General features: G+C 34.1%; 1 protein-coding gene across 3 annotated transcripts in view; it reads left to right on the top strand.

The window, feature by feature from the left end:
• Positions 1-15,162, top strand: part of SGK3 (serum/glucocorticoid regulated kinase family member 3) — a 32,591-nt gene that overhangs the window by 954 nt on the left and 16,475 nt on the right. For all 3 annotated transcript variants that reach the window (XM_070940507.1, XM_070940505.1, XM_070940506.1), the window contains exons 2-3: positions 38-114; positions 8,990-9,185. In XM_070940507.1, the coding sequence (XP_070796608.1) occupies positions 9,108-9,185 (78 nt within the window). In that variant the 5' untranslated portion in view covers positions 38-114; positions 8,990-9,107. The remainder of the gene's footprint in view (positions 1-37; positions 115-8,989; positions 9,186-15,162) is intronic.

Raw genomic sequence — 15,162 nt, 5'->3', positions numbered from 1 at the left:
GTCCGTTTTTCTTATCTTATCCCTTCTTTTCTTTCAGCTGACGCTCTGTATAAAGAACTATTTCTAAAAAAAAAAAAAAAGATACTACAAAATGGATTTTGAAAAGTTGCCAAGGTAAGAAAAAAAGAGAAGATCTGTCATAACAAGTCTGACGGGCTTTAACCGGGATATTTTGTAGCCTTAGGAAATATATTTGTCTGTGTCAATATGACACTATTGCACTAGCATAAAGAAATTTAGTTTAGGTAAGAAAAAATATACAGTACTTTCTGTATGTGCAGTACAGAAAGGTGTATTGAAAATTATTTTGTAAATCTATTTCCACATTTATGCTTATTGATTAATTGCCAGATAAAATTATTCTTGAGTGAGATCTAGCTTTTTTATATAGGTTCTTTTTTGATAGTTCTTAGAAACAAATTAGTATATTAATATATCAAGAGAATTCAAAAAGAAGCCAACTTTCTTATGAAGTATAAATGCATAATTATATTACTGATCTTTAGTTTTGAATTTCTTGTGTGTTTAAAATTATTCATGGACATATTTTGATTTTTGAGACAGCCTATTTACAGAATGTGGCACTGTAATATTTTAGACACATTAAAATCAATAGCGCAGAAGCTATTTGTGATTTCGTTTTATTTTTTTACAATAGATTTTCTGAAATATTTCCGGTGATAATTATGCAGGTAGTAAAGTAGCAGGTACAGATTCAAGTTTCTTAAGACATATTTTAAAAGAGATTTGTAATTGGGAATCGATAGGAAACTCTCTGTTGGAGTACTGTTTTATGCAGGTCTTAAATTAGATGTCAGTAATTTTGGGTTGTTTTTTTAGAGACATAATAAAGTATGTCCTATTTCTTACTGACTGTATTTGTCATATTGAACTAAAGTATTCAGAAGCAAAATGTTTACATTTCTGCTGAGCTCTTTTTGAATTAATGTTGAAGATGTGGCAGCTGTAGCTTAAAATACAATCTACAACTTTTAAGAACAGTTTAATCCTATTTTCATCACTCTCCAGTCCTTCAAAAACAATGAAATTAACTCACAGTCAATATCATTACTGCCAGATTTAAAATGCTGAGAAATCCATAGCTGGCCAATCAAATTCTACAAAAACTGGTATCCATTCAATGCCCCACCATGATCCATTTTTAATTTCTTGTATCCCAAATATCTAAACAATTGCTACTGTGGGGAAAGGGTGTAAAAGTTGCCAAGATACTATTACTCTGTTGCACTTTGAACTCCTGTAAAATAATGATACTTCGGGAAAATGTTAAATGGGATGGACCACTGCAGGAAATGGGAAGAGAAACTATGTCCAGAAATTGGGAGGAAGAGGAACAGATGAGTTTCACTAAGGGAAATTAGCCAATCCACAATTTCTCCAGAATTTCATTGTCTAGAAAGATTAAGTGTAATCGGAAATGCACTGTAACTAATAAATGAAGATAATAGTATGTAATTAAAAAAACCAAAACTGTAATGAGTAATGAACAAGCCTTCAGATTTTTTACAACTTTTCATCAAATAAAAAAGGCAAGTGAAAAAAAAAGGAGGTAGCTGTGTCATTGATGTAGCAATAAATGATGCATTTGCAGATCACAATGACTCGAATTGCCATTGCTAAGTGACATGGTAGTAAAATGCAACATTATGGGTACATTGACTGATGATCACGATTGAGCCCAAAATTTCTGTTGCTAAGCAAGACAGTTGTTAAGTGAGTTTTGCCTCATTTTACGATATTTCTTGCCATACTTGTTAAATGTACCACTGCAATTGTTAAGTTGGTAACATGGTTATTAAATGAATCTGGCTTCCCCAGTACCACTTAATTCAGGGCCTTAGAAGTTCAAATTCTCACTGAATGAGAGGTTATGACATTGGACCATCTGTATAGTAGCTCTAAGACTGTCCAAGAGAAATTTGCAATCTATATTTCTATTACCTTGAAATAAGACCCATAATGGTATCAGCTCTTTAGCAGCTTCCTCAGATTATAAGTAATTATTTTCAAGCAACATTGTCATGAAAACATCCTTTACAACATGAATTGAGATGAAAAGAATTGGGTGATGGAGAAAGAATAAAACTACAACAACATATAACCCATGATGCATTTAGAACCAATTTAAGATTGAGAGTTTCTTTGATGTGGCAGGGAGGCAAATCTCTTCACCAATAACAGAAAAGCTTACAGCTGGGTGCTTACATATAATACCTATGTCCTAAATCTCACTAAATGGTTAGTGAGGGAACTAACCATTACAGAAAGCTATAGATTTTACTTTTGAATAAACCTATGTGGAATTATGAACAGTAAGTAAATGCATAGAATTTTTTAATAAGCTACTACATGTTATGATGCTTTCATGTTGCATCTAGTATTGATAGGATCAACAGTTATTTGTGGTTTTTTTCTCTTTCTGAACAATATGCAATTCAAAAATTACCTAGATCTGTAGGTAATAAAGAACATGGGAGCCTTGTTAGGTAGAAAACAGAAATGCAGTGAAACATGGTAGATTTTTAGTTGATCATATTCTCTCACCAAGTAAATCTAAAAATAATATATAAAAATGCTAATATGATAATCAAAACATTCTCAGTTTTAAAGTCTTCTAGAAAAAAGAATTGTTCAGTTAAAAGAAAAGGAAAAATATCTGTCTATCAGTTGCATGCAGTAATAAAATTGGAGATTAATTTTAGGTGATTTTGTGTGGGTGCACCTTCAAATAATTGTTGACTCCTGGTAACTACCTGGACTTGTCCTTGCAGTTTTCATGGCAAGATTTTAGAAGTGGGTTGCCATTGTCTGTTTCTTGGGGTTGAGAAAGAATAATTAGCCCAAAGTCACCCTGCTGACTTTGTGCCTAATGCAGGATTAGAACTCATAATCTGCCAGTTTTTAGCATGGTGCCTTAATCACTATACCAAACTGACTATGTAAAATAGATCTCTAAAACAATACCATGTAAAAATGCACCTCTAGAACAACAGCATGTTCATACAATCACATACTTTTAATACTATTTTATTTTTCATTTGTCTTTCATTGATTTTTAAATTTAAAACTTTAAATGTACTTTTAAATGGCTAACATTGGCATGTGATTGTATAAATATGGTATTATTCTAGAGATGTATTTTTACAGTGTACTCCAACAAATTTACCATGTTCTTTCTTTTACTACCCAAGTACTTAAATGTGACTTGATTCATGATTCTGGAGTTCTGCACACATGGTGTATACGACTTCTGTCAATTCAGTCATATGTACTGTATACATTCCATTAATGCTCAAAGCTACTGAGCCAGCAATAGCTACATCTGAGTATTCTAGGATGCAGCTCACTGTGCACAGGAGTGGGCTTTAGGAGAATGAAGTTACCTCAAGAGGTTATTGTGTAGTAGTGTATTATTTCTGCTCTGTTCTTGGAGGATGAGGCAATCTTTCAGTTCCCCTAGGAGTAAACAAAGTCTTTACCTCTTATTACCTTCCAAAGGACAACATGTAACTGACTAGTGATTTTCTGGGAAGTACAAAATATGTTTTTTTGTCATAAAAAATAAAATGGGAAAGGGGCATGTCTGCCTGTGATTTTTTAAAGATTAGAAAAACTAGTGACACAGTTTAAGTTTCTTAGAACCAAATATTTCAGAAAGTCAAAAACTACGTTTCATCCTTTTTTTTATAAAGGATGACTGGGAAACGTTCAGCACTCATAAAATAGAAGTAGAATTTGAAATAAGTTGAGAAATCTTTGTCTGTCCTGTTATATTGAAGTTACTATTCTCTTATATAATATTAGAGGGACGCGGTGGCTCAGTGGCTAAGATGTTGAGCTTGTCGATTGAAAGGTTGGCAGTTCAGTGGTTCGAATCCCTAGTGCCGCATAACAGGGTGAGCTCCCATTATTTGTCCCAGTTTCTGCCAACCTAGCAGTTTGAAAGCACATAAAAAATGCAAGTAGAAAAATAGGGACTACCTTTGGTGGGAAGGTAACAGCGTTCCGTGCGCTTTTGGCATTTAGTCATGCTGGCCAGATGACCATAGAGATGTCTTTGGACAGCACTGGCTCTTTGGCTTTGAAACGGAGATGAACACCACCCCCTACAGTCGGGAACAACTGGCACATAGGTGCGAGGGGAACCTTTTCCTTTATATAACATGACTCCTAGGACCTAAAGAAATCTAAGCTGACATCTCAATTTGGTCAATTGTGTTCTGATAGTAAAAAGTTTCATTTTTATTTGAGTTGGGATTCAACTTTATCATTATTAGAGCTGGGATTCAACTTTATCATAAAACAGTCACTGTGGTTTTCTATATACGGTGTTTCCCCGAAAATAAGACCTTGTCTTATATTTTTTTGAACCCTGAAATAAGCGCTTGGCCTTATTGCCATGCGCTCAAAAGCCCAATAGGGCTTATTATCAGGGGATGTCTTATTTTGGGGAAAACAGGGTAGATTATTGAGATTATTGCTATTAGTACTGAATTTTTGAAGTATTAAATGTTTTGCAGTTTTGTTGCTTGTGGGTTCATTTTCTCTTTAAAAAAAATTGTGAAGTAATTACTAACCTAAGACTATTTACAAGTAAAGTTATTTTGATGTGAGGACTAATCATAAATAGGATTATAAGTACTCTGAATGCTGACTTTGAAATATGTTCTACTAAATATGGTGAAGCTTATTTATGATCAGGTTGGAGCTCTAAAAGAGAGCTTACATATAGGAGTAGGATAAATACATTAGGAGTTCAGATTTTCTACAGTCTTGCTCAATTTATGATATGGCCAGAGATAATTGCAACATTTTGCTTCTTTTTAAAGGGTGGTTGTGACATTTCTGGGAAGTGAAACAGCATTGAAACAAAGAAGTGACAGGAGTTAGATAAAAGACCCTTGAAAGTAGCACTAAGCATTCTTGCATTATAAAAGGAAATGGTGACTTAGCATTATTACATGCAAACAGAAAGGTTTTTAGTATATGAAGAACTAACCAAAGAATTTTTTAGTGACTGTATCATACAACTAAAGAATTTGTCTCACATTTGTTTTAATGTTTTTCTGTTCTTGTAACTTTATTTCTTTTGTTCAGATAATTGTTTTGGAGGCAGTGTCCCAAACATGTCAGAAACTGTGAGAACAACTCTGGAGGCAAGCTTTTGTCTTGTTCTTAGAATTCTTCATGCAGTTGAAAAATATGTAATAACATTCAGTAGGTTAATTTATAGTCACCTTAATGTGGGCACCTGTTGATGCTGGTTTTGAAACTCAAATTCATTTATAAAGTAGGAGTTTGATTCAAATCATTAGAATTCACTGAATGAATTAGACTGATGACTCACACCAGGAAGTCAAGGTAAAACAAATTCCAACAGAGATACTAATTTGTAATGCTTGGTGTCTGAAGGTGGCTTTACAGGGATGTGACTGCTTTGTATCTCCAGAGCTGAAACATATCTCAAAGGACTCCACAGGAATGAATGACAAAGAAACTGAGCGTCAATAATTAGAATGATAGTGCTCTTTTGAGACCCATCAAGACTGAAATATTTAATACAACAGTCTTAGTTTAAAATTCCATGTGGTGCTTATGGTGGTTTCCTTTCCCAAAAAGAAGATAACCTTAAATTTAACAAGTATTCACAAGGAAAAGTATATATGGACAGACAAAAATCTGGTGCAAAGCCATTTTTCGGCACCTTGCCAAATTAAGAGGGTAACTTTTCAGAAAGTTCACCTGCAATTAGGAAAGTCAGGAGAAAGGGATAGTGATTAATTCAAGCTAGTTGTCTGTAAACAACATATCACACTTATAAACTGAATTTTTATCTGCAAATTTCACCTATTCTCTTTCCCATACACTTACACTACAGACGTATACTGTACGTATGTTTGAAGGCACACATATAAACATAACACTTCCTCATTTCTTGCCAGAAACAGCAAAGAAAAAAAAACTTGAACCAAATGTTATATTGCATTTCAATTATAGGTGAGCTTGTGTTAAGAAAGAAATGTCCTTATTTTCAATCATTTGGGAGATGTCCGAAGTTGTAATGTTAGATGACTAGGATATTTCATGCCCATGCCTTCATTTATTGCCAAATACCACTGAATTTGAAAACAAAGCCTGTCTTCAGTCCAAGGTTTAGGCTAGCATGACTATGAATCCCAGAATTATTCTACGTGTGGGTGAAAACAGTGCTGTGTTTGTATTCATAAGAGTGGAAGAAAGCTGTTCATTGCAAAAGCTACCTCTCTGAACAACGCTTTCTAATCTTGTTTTCAAATATATTATTATCCTTGGAAACCAAAAAGCAGGTGCTGGTGTAACACTACATTTGCAATAAAATCTATTTGAAAAGAAATTGTTGGAGCATTGTAAGCTGGTTAGTGAAATCATTAAGTTTATTTATTTATATTTCATGTTTCATTTGTATTTAGGCTATTCCCCAACTGGCTCTGAAATCTTGAAATAGTTTGTTTGGAAAGAATAATATAAATCTATAGAGTTCAATGATGTGGGAAACACAAGTAAAATTTTGCCTCATCCTTAACATTTCCATTATATTAACATGAAGATGGGAAAGCAATTATTACACACAATTGAGACCACTTTTGGCAGTCTACATTATTCTGCCTGGCTTCATCTATTGATCCAAATTGCAAGAACTGGACCCTCTCTTGTATTTTATTTAATTGCTTTCATGTGCAGAATAAATTTCCTAAAGATGCACCTACTTTCAAGGAGCTCTTTACTAGGGACATGAGGAAGTCTTTTGTGGATCATTCCTAAAACATGGAATGTTTTTATTTGGAATGTGTATGTTTATTTCCATTTGTCTATTTCTGTCCAACTTAGATGAATGTGGAAGGCATATTATTATTTGCAGGACAGATTCATGATTTAACTTGATAGCTTATATTTGAAAGATTTACAAGAGAAAACAGTCTAGGCATCTATTATATATTGGGATTAAGTGATGAAGCACCTGTTTAAATCACGTCTGTCCTGTAACATGGAAAGAAAATAGCACATGTGTTTAAAGACTCTTCTTTTGCTTTGTATATTAATAGCATACACACAAATAAATACATAGGTATATAACTGTATGTGATTTCAACATGTAATGTGTAATCCTGGAATTGAATTGTCCCGTGTTGTTTGCACTGAGTTCCATATTTTTGCATTCAAGGTTGGACAAATTGAAACTTCTTTTCTGCTCTGTCAGTGTATTTTTGTATGAGAATATTATAATTACATACCAGACTGTATGCCTATTCTTTATGAATTAGAAGTAATTTATTTTTGAAATATTTGGTTAGTTTTGCTCTTTGCAAGTTGGAAGTTTGGCTGCATAAAGAAATGAATTTCTCAATATGTTTTTCTTTCCCTGAACAGTTTGTTTTAGTTTCTTTTTAATCTGCCAGAATCATCAAATGTATTTCTTTGCCCATTATTTGATACTTACATTTCATCATTTGATGCTTAAATTTTAAATGCAGGAGGATTATTGCTTATATTTAGAGCAAAAGCTTATGTTTGTCAAAAATAAGCCTACTCCTGGGATAAAACAGAGGCCCTATAAATCTTTTTATAAATGAGATTATTTATTTATTTATTCCAACATGTTTGAACAGAATCTCCAAAATCTAAGCTTCTGGGTGCATCTGAAAGCTTCTGAGCAGATCAAACTCCGAGTCACAGACACAGTCACAAGCCAGGTTGCATAAATATTGTAATTCAACAGCCAAGTTTTATATTTTATGTTCATCAACAAGCTACATATTTTAAATTAGCAGCTTAAAACTGTACCAGTCTTATTACATTTGCCATGTTTTCTTTTGATCTGTGCATACATTAGGATCCTATCCATTGGGGATTATTGATAAGAGAATTAATTAGTATCTAGCTTTTCAAAGAAAAATCCCAAGCTCCTTTAAGATAACATATATTTTATATTAGGCAGAAATTAACTACTCTGAAAAGAATGTTCTGGTTCACATGTTATAGTAAACCATAGTGTGGTTTGTTTGGGGCTACTGTGTTGGCCAAGCTCAGCCATGGTGGTTTATAAACCATATTCATAGTATAATGTTATACACAAATTCAACTATTATTTTGAATTACTATCTTAAGAATACAGCAAAAAATATATAGGCTGACAGTAATAGGCTGCAGCCAATCTCCTTTCATTAATGTTAGAAAACAACTCAGCTTGGTTGGTTGGCATTTTTTTGCCAGCAGAATAAGGAACAAGATGTGTTTTCACAGCATCTGAGTATGCACAATGACGACATTATGCAAAGCCCACTCTATGTTCTAGCATAATTATATAAAAGAGAAATTTTTGCAGTGATTCACTGCAAGGTGATACCTGTCACATCTTATCCTATTTGCATTGGAAAATATGCAAATAGTCTTAGTAACCCTTCTCCAAATTAAAGATATTGGGCTATGTGGGAAAGAACAGATAAGAGAAGAAATAACATAAATATAATTCTACATTTATCATTTTGGAATTATGTGAGATTCTATTTATTTCTTGCTTGACCATAAAACCTCAACCATAAAAATCCACTTTCATTATTCTGTTCTTTACCTGCAATGGTATGACAATATGTGACTATATGTTATTCTTTCAATAGGGTTTGTGAGATTTGCCAAGAGCTAGTAGAGCAAATAAAATACATAATTATTTCATATTGCAGTTTACATACATGAGGTGACAGAAATATTTCAGAGTTCTAAATGTCTTCTATAGAATTTATAGTCAGATATTAAAAATATGTTTCTTGTGTCTGCATGCATAATCTCCAAGCCTTTTTAAAAAATGAATACTCTTGTTCCATATTCACTTTATAGAAATGTGGGCTGAGAGTGAATTTTTAAAAAGGGAAGTCAGATTTCATGAACCACATCAGTTCTTGTTGCTCCTTTCTAACATTTCGTTTTATTTAAGGTTTTCATGATGGAATTTAAGTTTACACAAGAACGACTATGTGTTTTAAGTCAATGCTGATGATACTTTCTACGTCCTGGTGTGGTGGTCTTGAGCTTTTGCTCGAAAGCAACATAAAATGGATCTGAAGGAAAGCTGTCCAAGTGTTAGCATCCCCAGCTCTGATGAACACAGAGTGAAGAAAAAAAGATTTACTGTAAGTATAGAAAGAGAAAGTGATTCATTGTACAGGCAATTTCATATTCTCTTCCTTGTTCAGTTTGAGAAGACTTCAATGCTACACAAATGAGAACAGGCCTAATTTAACCATCTCTCTCAGGGTTGTGCCACAGAGGGCTTTGGCTTCAATTCCAAATCAGCTATATATTCCTATAATCCCATTCTATTCTCCATTAGGCAGCTGGGACCATTCACTTCTGAGTCAACCATGGTGCAGCATATATTACAAGGTTGGTTTTAGCCTGCAGTGCTGGAACTCCATATAGCTTGGGAATCCAGCTGCATTCTCACTAGCAGGAAACCCACCTCCTGGCTCCAAGGCACTGTCCAACATTTAGTTACTCTGTGAGCACCACAACTGTACTGAACAGGGAGGGGGTACTATGAATTGTGTCAGCTCCCTCCCATAATGATAGTGGTGATGTTTTAGAAATAACTAAGGTATGATATTTCAAATTTTTATTAGTTTATCAAAATACAAAGAAAAAATGAAAATAATGGAAGAAAAAGGAAGGAGGGAAAGTATAGGTATTGTGGCCTATCGGCTGCCGGCCTCTTCTGCAGCCAAGTCAGATGAGGAGGTGATGTGGTAGTCAGGGCCAGCATCAAGGCAATCTGAGAGCTCCCAGGGGGAAGAGGGAATGGCGCTGTCAGAGATACAGAGGCGGAGCCTGGGCTATCCATCAACCCTCTGATGGAGAGTCAACAGCTCCCAGGTCTGGAGGTGGCTGATGAGGAAGATGAGGAACAGCTGGGTCCAGTGCCTGACGCGCGGATGTACAGAAGGCATAGAAAAGAAATCTATGGGCCGGTCCTTGGGATGGAAGAGTCACCTCTGTTAGCGAAGCTCCACCCTAGCTCTGGGGATAAAAGGCAGGGGGCAGAGATGAATAGGTGTGGCAGACAACTATTCATCTCCCTGCTGATAGCCTGCACTTCCGAATCCTGTCTGGAAATTATCAGAATTCTTCTTGGAATCTGCAGGCCGTCTAAGAGTGTGTGTGTGTGTGTGTGTGTGTGTGTGTCTGCTGCTGGAAGAAAGTGAGCGAGCACACCTTCCAGGACTTCCTTTGCAAGTGTAGGAAGAGAGAGAGAGACTTCTGGTGTGCCTTGGGCCAGTTCAGGGGGGAAGGGAGCAAGCGTCACTTTCCACAGGACTTAGAGACTTTGTAGCCTGCTGTGAGAGAGAGCGGCTGCTGGCGCTCCTAATAAAGGGAACATTTCATTAACTATAAAAGGCTTGTCATGTTTGGGAGCTGGGTCCGAACAATAGGGTAAAAGGAGAGAGAGAAAAGGAAAGTGTTGACTTCCAACTTTTTTTAGCACGGTAGAATAAGATAATAACATACAACTCAATTTTTTTTACTTTTACATAGTAATATATATTAGCCATTTCTATAACAATAAATCTATCTAATTAGTAAAATCCAAAATCTAAGTTTCATTTTTTTCCATCTTAAGCACCAAGTCCAGAAGTGGTTTCCAAATTAAAACAAACTTAGTTGAATTTGTCTTTAATTAAAGCAGTCAATTTAGCCATCTCTGCTAGCTCCATCAGCTTTTGCAGCCAGTTATCCATTGTAGGAATTAAAGTATCTTTCCATTTTTGTAGAGCATGTACAGCATTTCTTGCTGCTGTCAGCATATATAACATTAAAGTTCCATTTTTTTCAAGTTCTTTGTCCATAAAAGAAAAGTCATTTTTTCTTTACATTCAGTTCTCAATACAAAATCTATTTCTATAGATAGATTATGTCCAAAAGATATTAATAAGAGATGTGAAACAAATTTGACCTGATGCAGAAATATTGGAATCAGAAATACTGGATAATAAAAGTATGTGATTTATAATACAGAGAAGGAAGCTAAAGTGGAAACACAAGTGACAGACCAAGAGAATGACCTGGATAAAGACTTTCTACTGGATATATAAAAGAAGTTGGCTAAACTTTTGAATATCAAAGTAGAAATACAAATGATAAATCAAGAGAATCATGTGGATATAGATAGTCTTTGACTTATGACCACATTTGGAACCAGAGTTTCTGTTGCTAAAAAAGGCAGTTAAATGAGTTTTGCCCAATTTTACAAACTTTTTTGCTGCAGTTAACTTAATCACTGCAGTTGTTAAGTGAAATTTGCTCGTTAAATGAATCCGGTTTCTCCCATTGACTTTGTTTGTTGGAAGCTGGCTGAGAAAATTGCAAATGGCAGTCACATGATTCCAGGATACTGCAACCATTGTAATACATGGTGTTTGCCAAGAATTTGAATTTTGATTCCTTGTCTATAAGGATGCTGTGACAATGATAAGTGCCATCAAAAGTGACTGGTTGTAAGTCACTTTTTTGCTGTTGTAACTTTGGTCATTAAACAAATGGTTGTAAGTCAAGGACCATCTGCATTGACTTTTTATTGGATTTACAAGTGAGGATGGCTAAAGCCATGAAAAAACGTTTGGAATGGGAAAAGAAATGAGACCAAATCAGATGACAACATTTGATTAAAGATTAAAGATCAAATTTGATTAAAGATCAAGATTGCCAGAAATAAAAGGAAGGAATATAAAGTTGGTTTATTTGACAATGTTAAAATAAGACATGTTTCTATAAAATTCTGCTAACCCTTTAAAGACATTTTGCTGAAACTAGGACTGATTTCTATCTAGATAAGGGATTATGAGTAAATATATTTGTTTGCAACTTTATAGGGCATAAAGAGCTGTTAAATTAATTTATACCTGTCATGTAGATCAAAAATAACTTCTCTATGTATTTATTTCCTATTTCTTTATCTTCTTTTTTTCCCTTCCTTTGAACTTTTTATTTTTATTTGTCCTCTCTCTGAGGTTACTTTGTATTTGTTTTTACTATTATAATTAAAACTTTCAATAAAAATTGTAATCTTTTTTTTTTTTTAAAAAAACCAGGTCATTTAAAACTTAGATCTGTTTCCATATGGACATGCCAAACAGAAAAGTTAATAACTTCAGAACTTCAGATTCACTTTTATGCCTTCACATATCTATAAACTGGGGTCCAGTCAAATCTATTAATATTTAGAATAACCCAGAACCATAAAAGGATTTCATGATTATGCATGTGGCATGATGTAATGTACATAAACAAATTCAGTGTAAAAATATTGTCATATATTTATTATTGGCTTTAAGCATGTTGATATTCTATGTTGCATATCAAATTTACTGCATTGACTTTATTTAAAAATCAGAAAAAAACTCCTTTAAATACAAATACATTACATTAGACTATTTCCCTTCTTTGTTAGTCTTGGTATTTTATGTTTTTCTGTTCCTTTCATTGTTGCCTGTTCTTCCTTCCCGACCTCATTTCAATAACTTGTATGGATCTGGTTTCTATTTTTCGTGTTTAATTTTGGCATTGGGTTTTCTTTTTAATTTCATCTATAGAGCAAATTAGTTTTATAGTGTCTATTGAGAGAATTTGTAAATATTTCAGGTTGTAAACATGACAACATAATGCTCACTTGTTATCACTGTATTTAAATGAATAGCTTCGTGAAGGATCATGATGCCAGTAACATTGATTTTTCTGTTACTGCATTACAGCCCTTATCTGTCTGAAATTGGTTTTAGAATAAATCAGATAATTTTCTTAGTATTACAATTTTAAGGTAACTAGGAGAAGCAGTTGCAGTGATTTTGCTTGGAAAAGATTGTCTATTCCTATTTATCTTTGTATAATTAAGCTACATCTCGTTTTTTTCTCCCTTGCAAATCTTTACAATTGGAAGGAGATGAATAAAAATGATAGTATCAATAAAGTCGGTTAAATAATTTTTTTTTTTGAGAACCTGGAGCAAAATTCAGGTCCCATCATAAACAGTGTAAACACTTATAGCAAAGGAATATTACATTAATCAGTATTCCCTGCTCTGGAAAAAAAAACCCCACAAAAACCTGTACAGCAACAGGAGAAACTATTAGCATGTATGAAGGTGGTTAAATATTGGGCCCAGCTCTTAAAGGGCATGATATCAGTAATGCAGTTTGCTATAAACCCAAGCACAGTTCTATAGATAGAATTAGATTCAGATCAAACCTTAAATATCCTTTAAGATTTTAAGATTAAGGCCTATTATTATTGAGCCATGGTGACGCAGTGGTTAGAGTGCAGTACTGCAGGCTACTTCTGAATTGAGCATAGAGTACAGTACTACCGGCTCCCTGCAAATTGGCAGTTCAAATCTCACCAGGCTCAAGGTTGATTCAGCCTTCCATCCTTCCGAAGTGGGTAAAATCAGGACCCAAATTGTTGGGGGCAATATGCTGACTCTGTAAACTGCTTAGAGAGGACTGTAAAGCAGTATATAAGTCTAAGTGCTATTGCTATTAACACTAGCACCATTCAAATTTTACTTAAATGCTACTTCTGCAAAAAACCAATAAGAGAAAAGGAGAAGATTCTGGATATGAGAAAGTAGTAAAAGCCTGAATAAGAAAAGGACATGGTTCCTACTGTCTTTAAATATGAAACTGTGCTGTGGTTATTAAAGAAAGCATTCTAATACCTTCCAGTTTATTAACTCCAGTAGAAAAGAATATCTGTAGCTCAGGGTTGATCTGTGGAGTCCTTGGTGTCTTTGAGCCTGCTTATTGGTTTGCAATTGTTTTATTACCCTACTAGGTAACATCAATATTAGTGAGTATGGTGTTTGCTCCCTGTTTATATATAGTAGCTTGCCCTGCTAGTATTGGTAGAGGTATAGTTTTCTCTTTGTTTGCTGTTTGTTTGTTTGTTTGTTTATTTGTTTATTCAGGTGTTAATCCTTGTTTATCTGGGAATTGATTGCTGATCTTTTTGTTTCCTTTTTAATATTTTTTGTGTCTTGAATGATGTGTAAGTGTTGTTTTGCCTCTGTGTGCCTGTTGATGGCTGATTTGTCTGAGTGCCAGTTGTGCCAATTGATCTAGTGGTAAAAGCACCAGGCTAGAAACTAGGAGATTGTGATTTTTAGTCCTCCCTTAGGCATGAAAGCCAACTGGCTGACTTTGGGTCAGTCATTCTCTTTCAGCTCAATCCACCTCATAGGGTTGTTGTGGGGAAAATAGGAAGAAGGAATATTAGATATGTTTGCAACCAGGGTGGATTTGATTTAAATCGAGTTGATTTAAATCACAATTTAAATCATGATTTAAATCACTAGTAAAAAGGCTTGATTTAAATCAACTCGATTTAAATCATAATTTTTAAAGAGCAACTGTCATCTCTGCTACTCCTTTGACCCATTATTGACTCACCGATAGTCCCAGTGTTGCAGAATATACAGCCTCATGCTACATAACTAAGCTCCATTTCATGCTGAATAAATCAAATTATTTATGTATCTTAAATAGAAAACTATCTTATGATAGCTTTTACCCCAAAAGTTTTTTATTAAAATAAATTCGATAAAAATCAAAAAAATCCGATTTAAATCAAAAAAATCTGATTTTTTTTTATTTTTTTTAAATCATTGATTTTTATCCACCCTGTTTGAGTTATTTATAAAAATAATAAAGATGGAATAAAGATAAATAAAATAAGCACTGACAGAGCAAGCTACTATATATAAACAGTGATTCCTGCACTCACGAGCATTGCTGAAGTTACTTTGTCGATTAATGAAACATCTGTGAACAATCAAACACAGAGCACCAAGGATTCCATATTTTATTAATCTTTGCTTAATCTAGATGGTTACTAATGTTTCTTAATGCAGTTGTTTGGAAAAAAAACTGATCACTTAATTCCATACCTGTATGAAATTTGCTCTCAGTTGGTTGACTAATTTATAGGAACTGTTTTTCCTAGATTTTATAAATTGATGAGTTCCTGCACATACCTCCGTTTCTTTCATAAAGCATGTCTATAAATCCATTTAGAAGAAAAATGAATGTGTTCAGCAGACCCATACTGGAGAATGCAAAACTC

This window comes from Pituophis catenifer, unplaced genomic scaffold, assembly GCF_029215685.1.
Source record: "Pituophis catenifer annectens isolate HBS135680 unplaced genomic scaffold, rPitCat1.0.hap2 SCAF_3, whole genome shotgun sequence".
NCBI classification, from domain to species: Eukaryota; Metazoa; Chordata; class Lepidosauria; order Squamata; family Colubridae; genus Pituophis; species Pituophis catenifer.
Note: the sequence above shows the minus strand (reverse complement) of the source record. Positions and strands in the feature narration are given on the sequence as shown.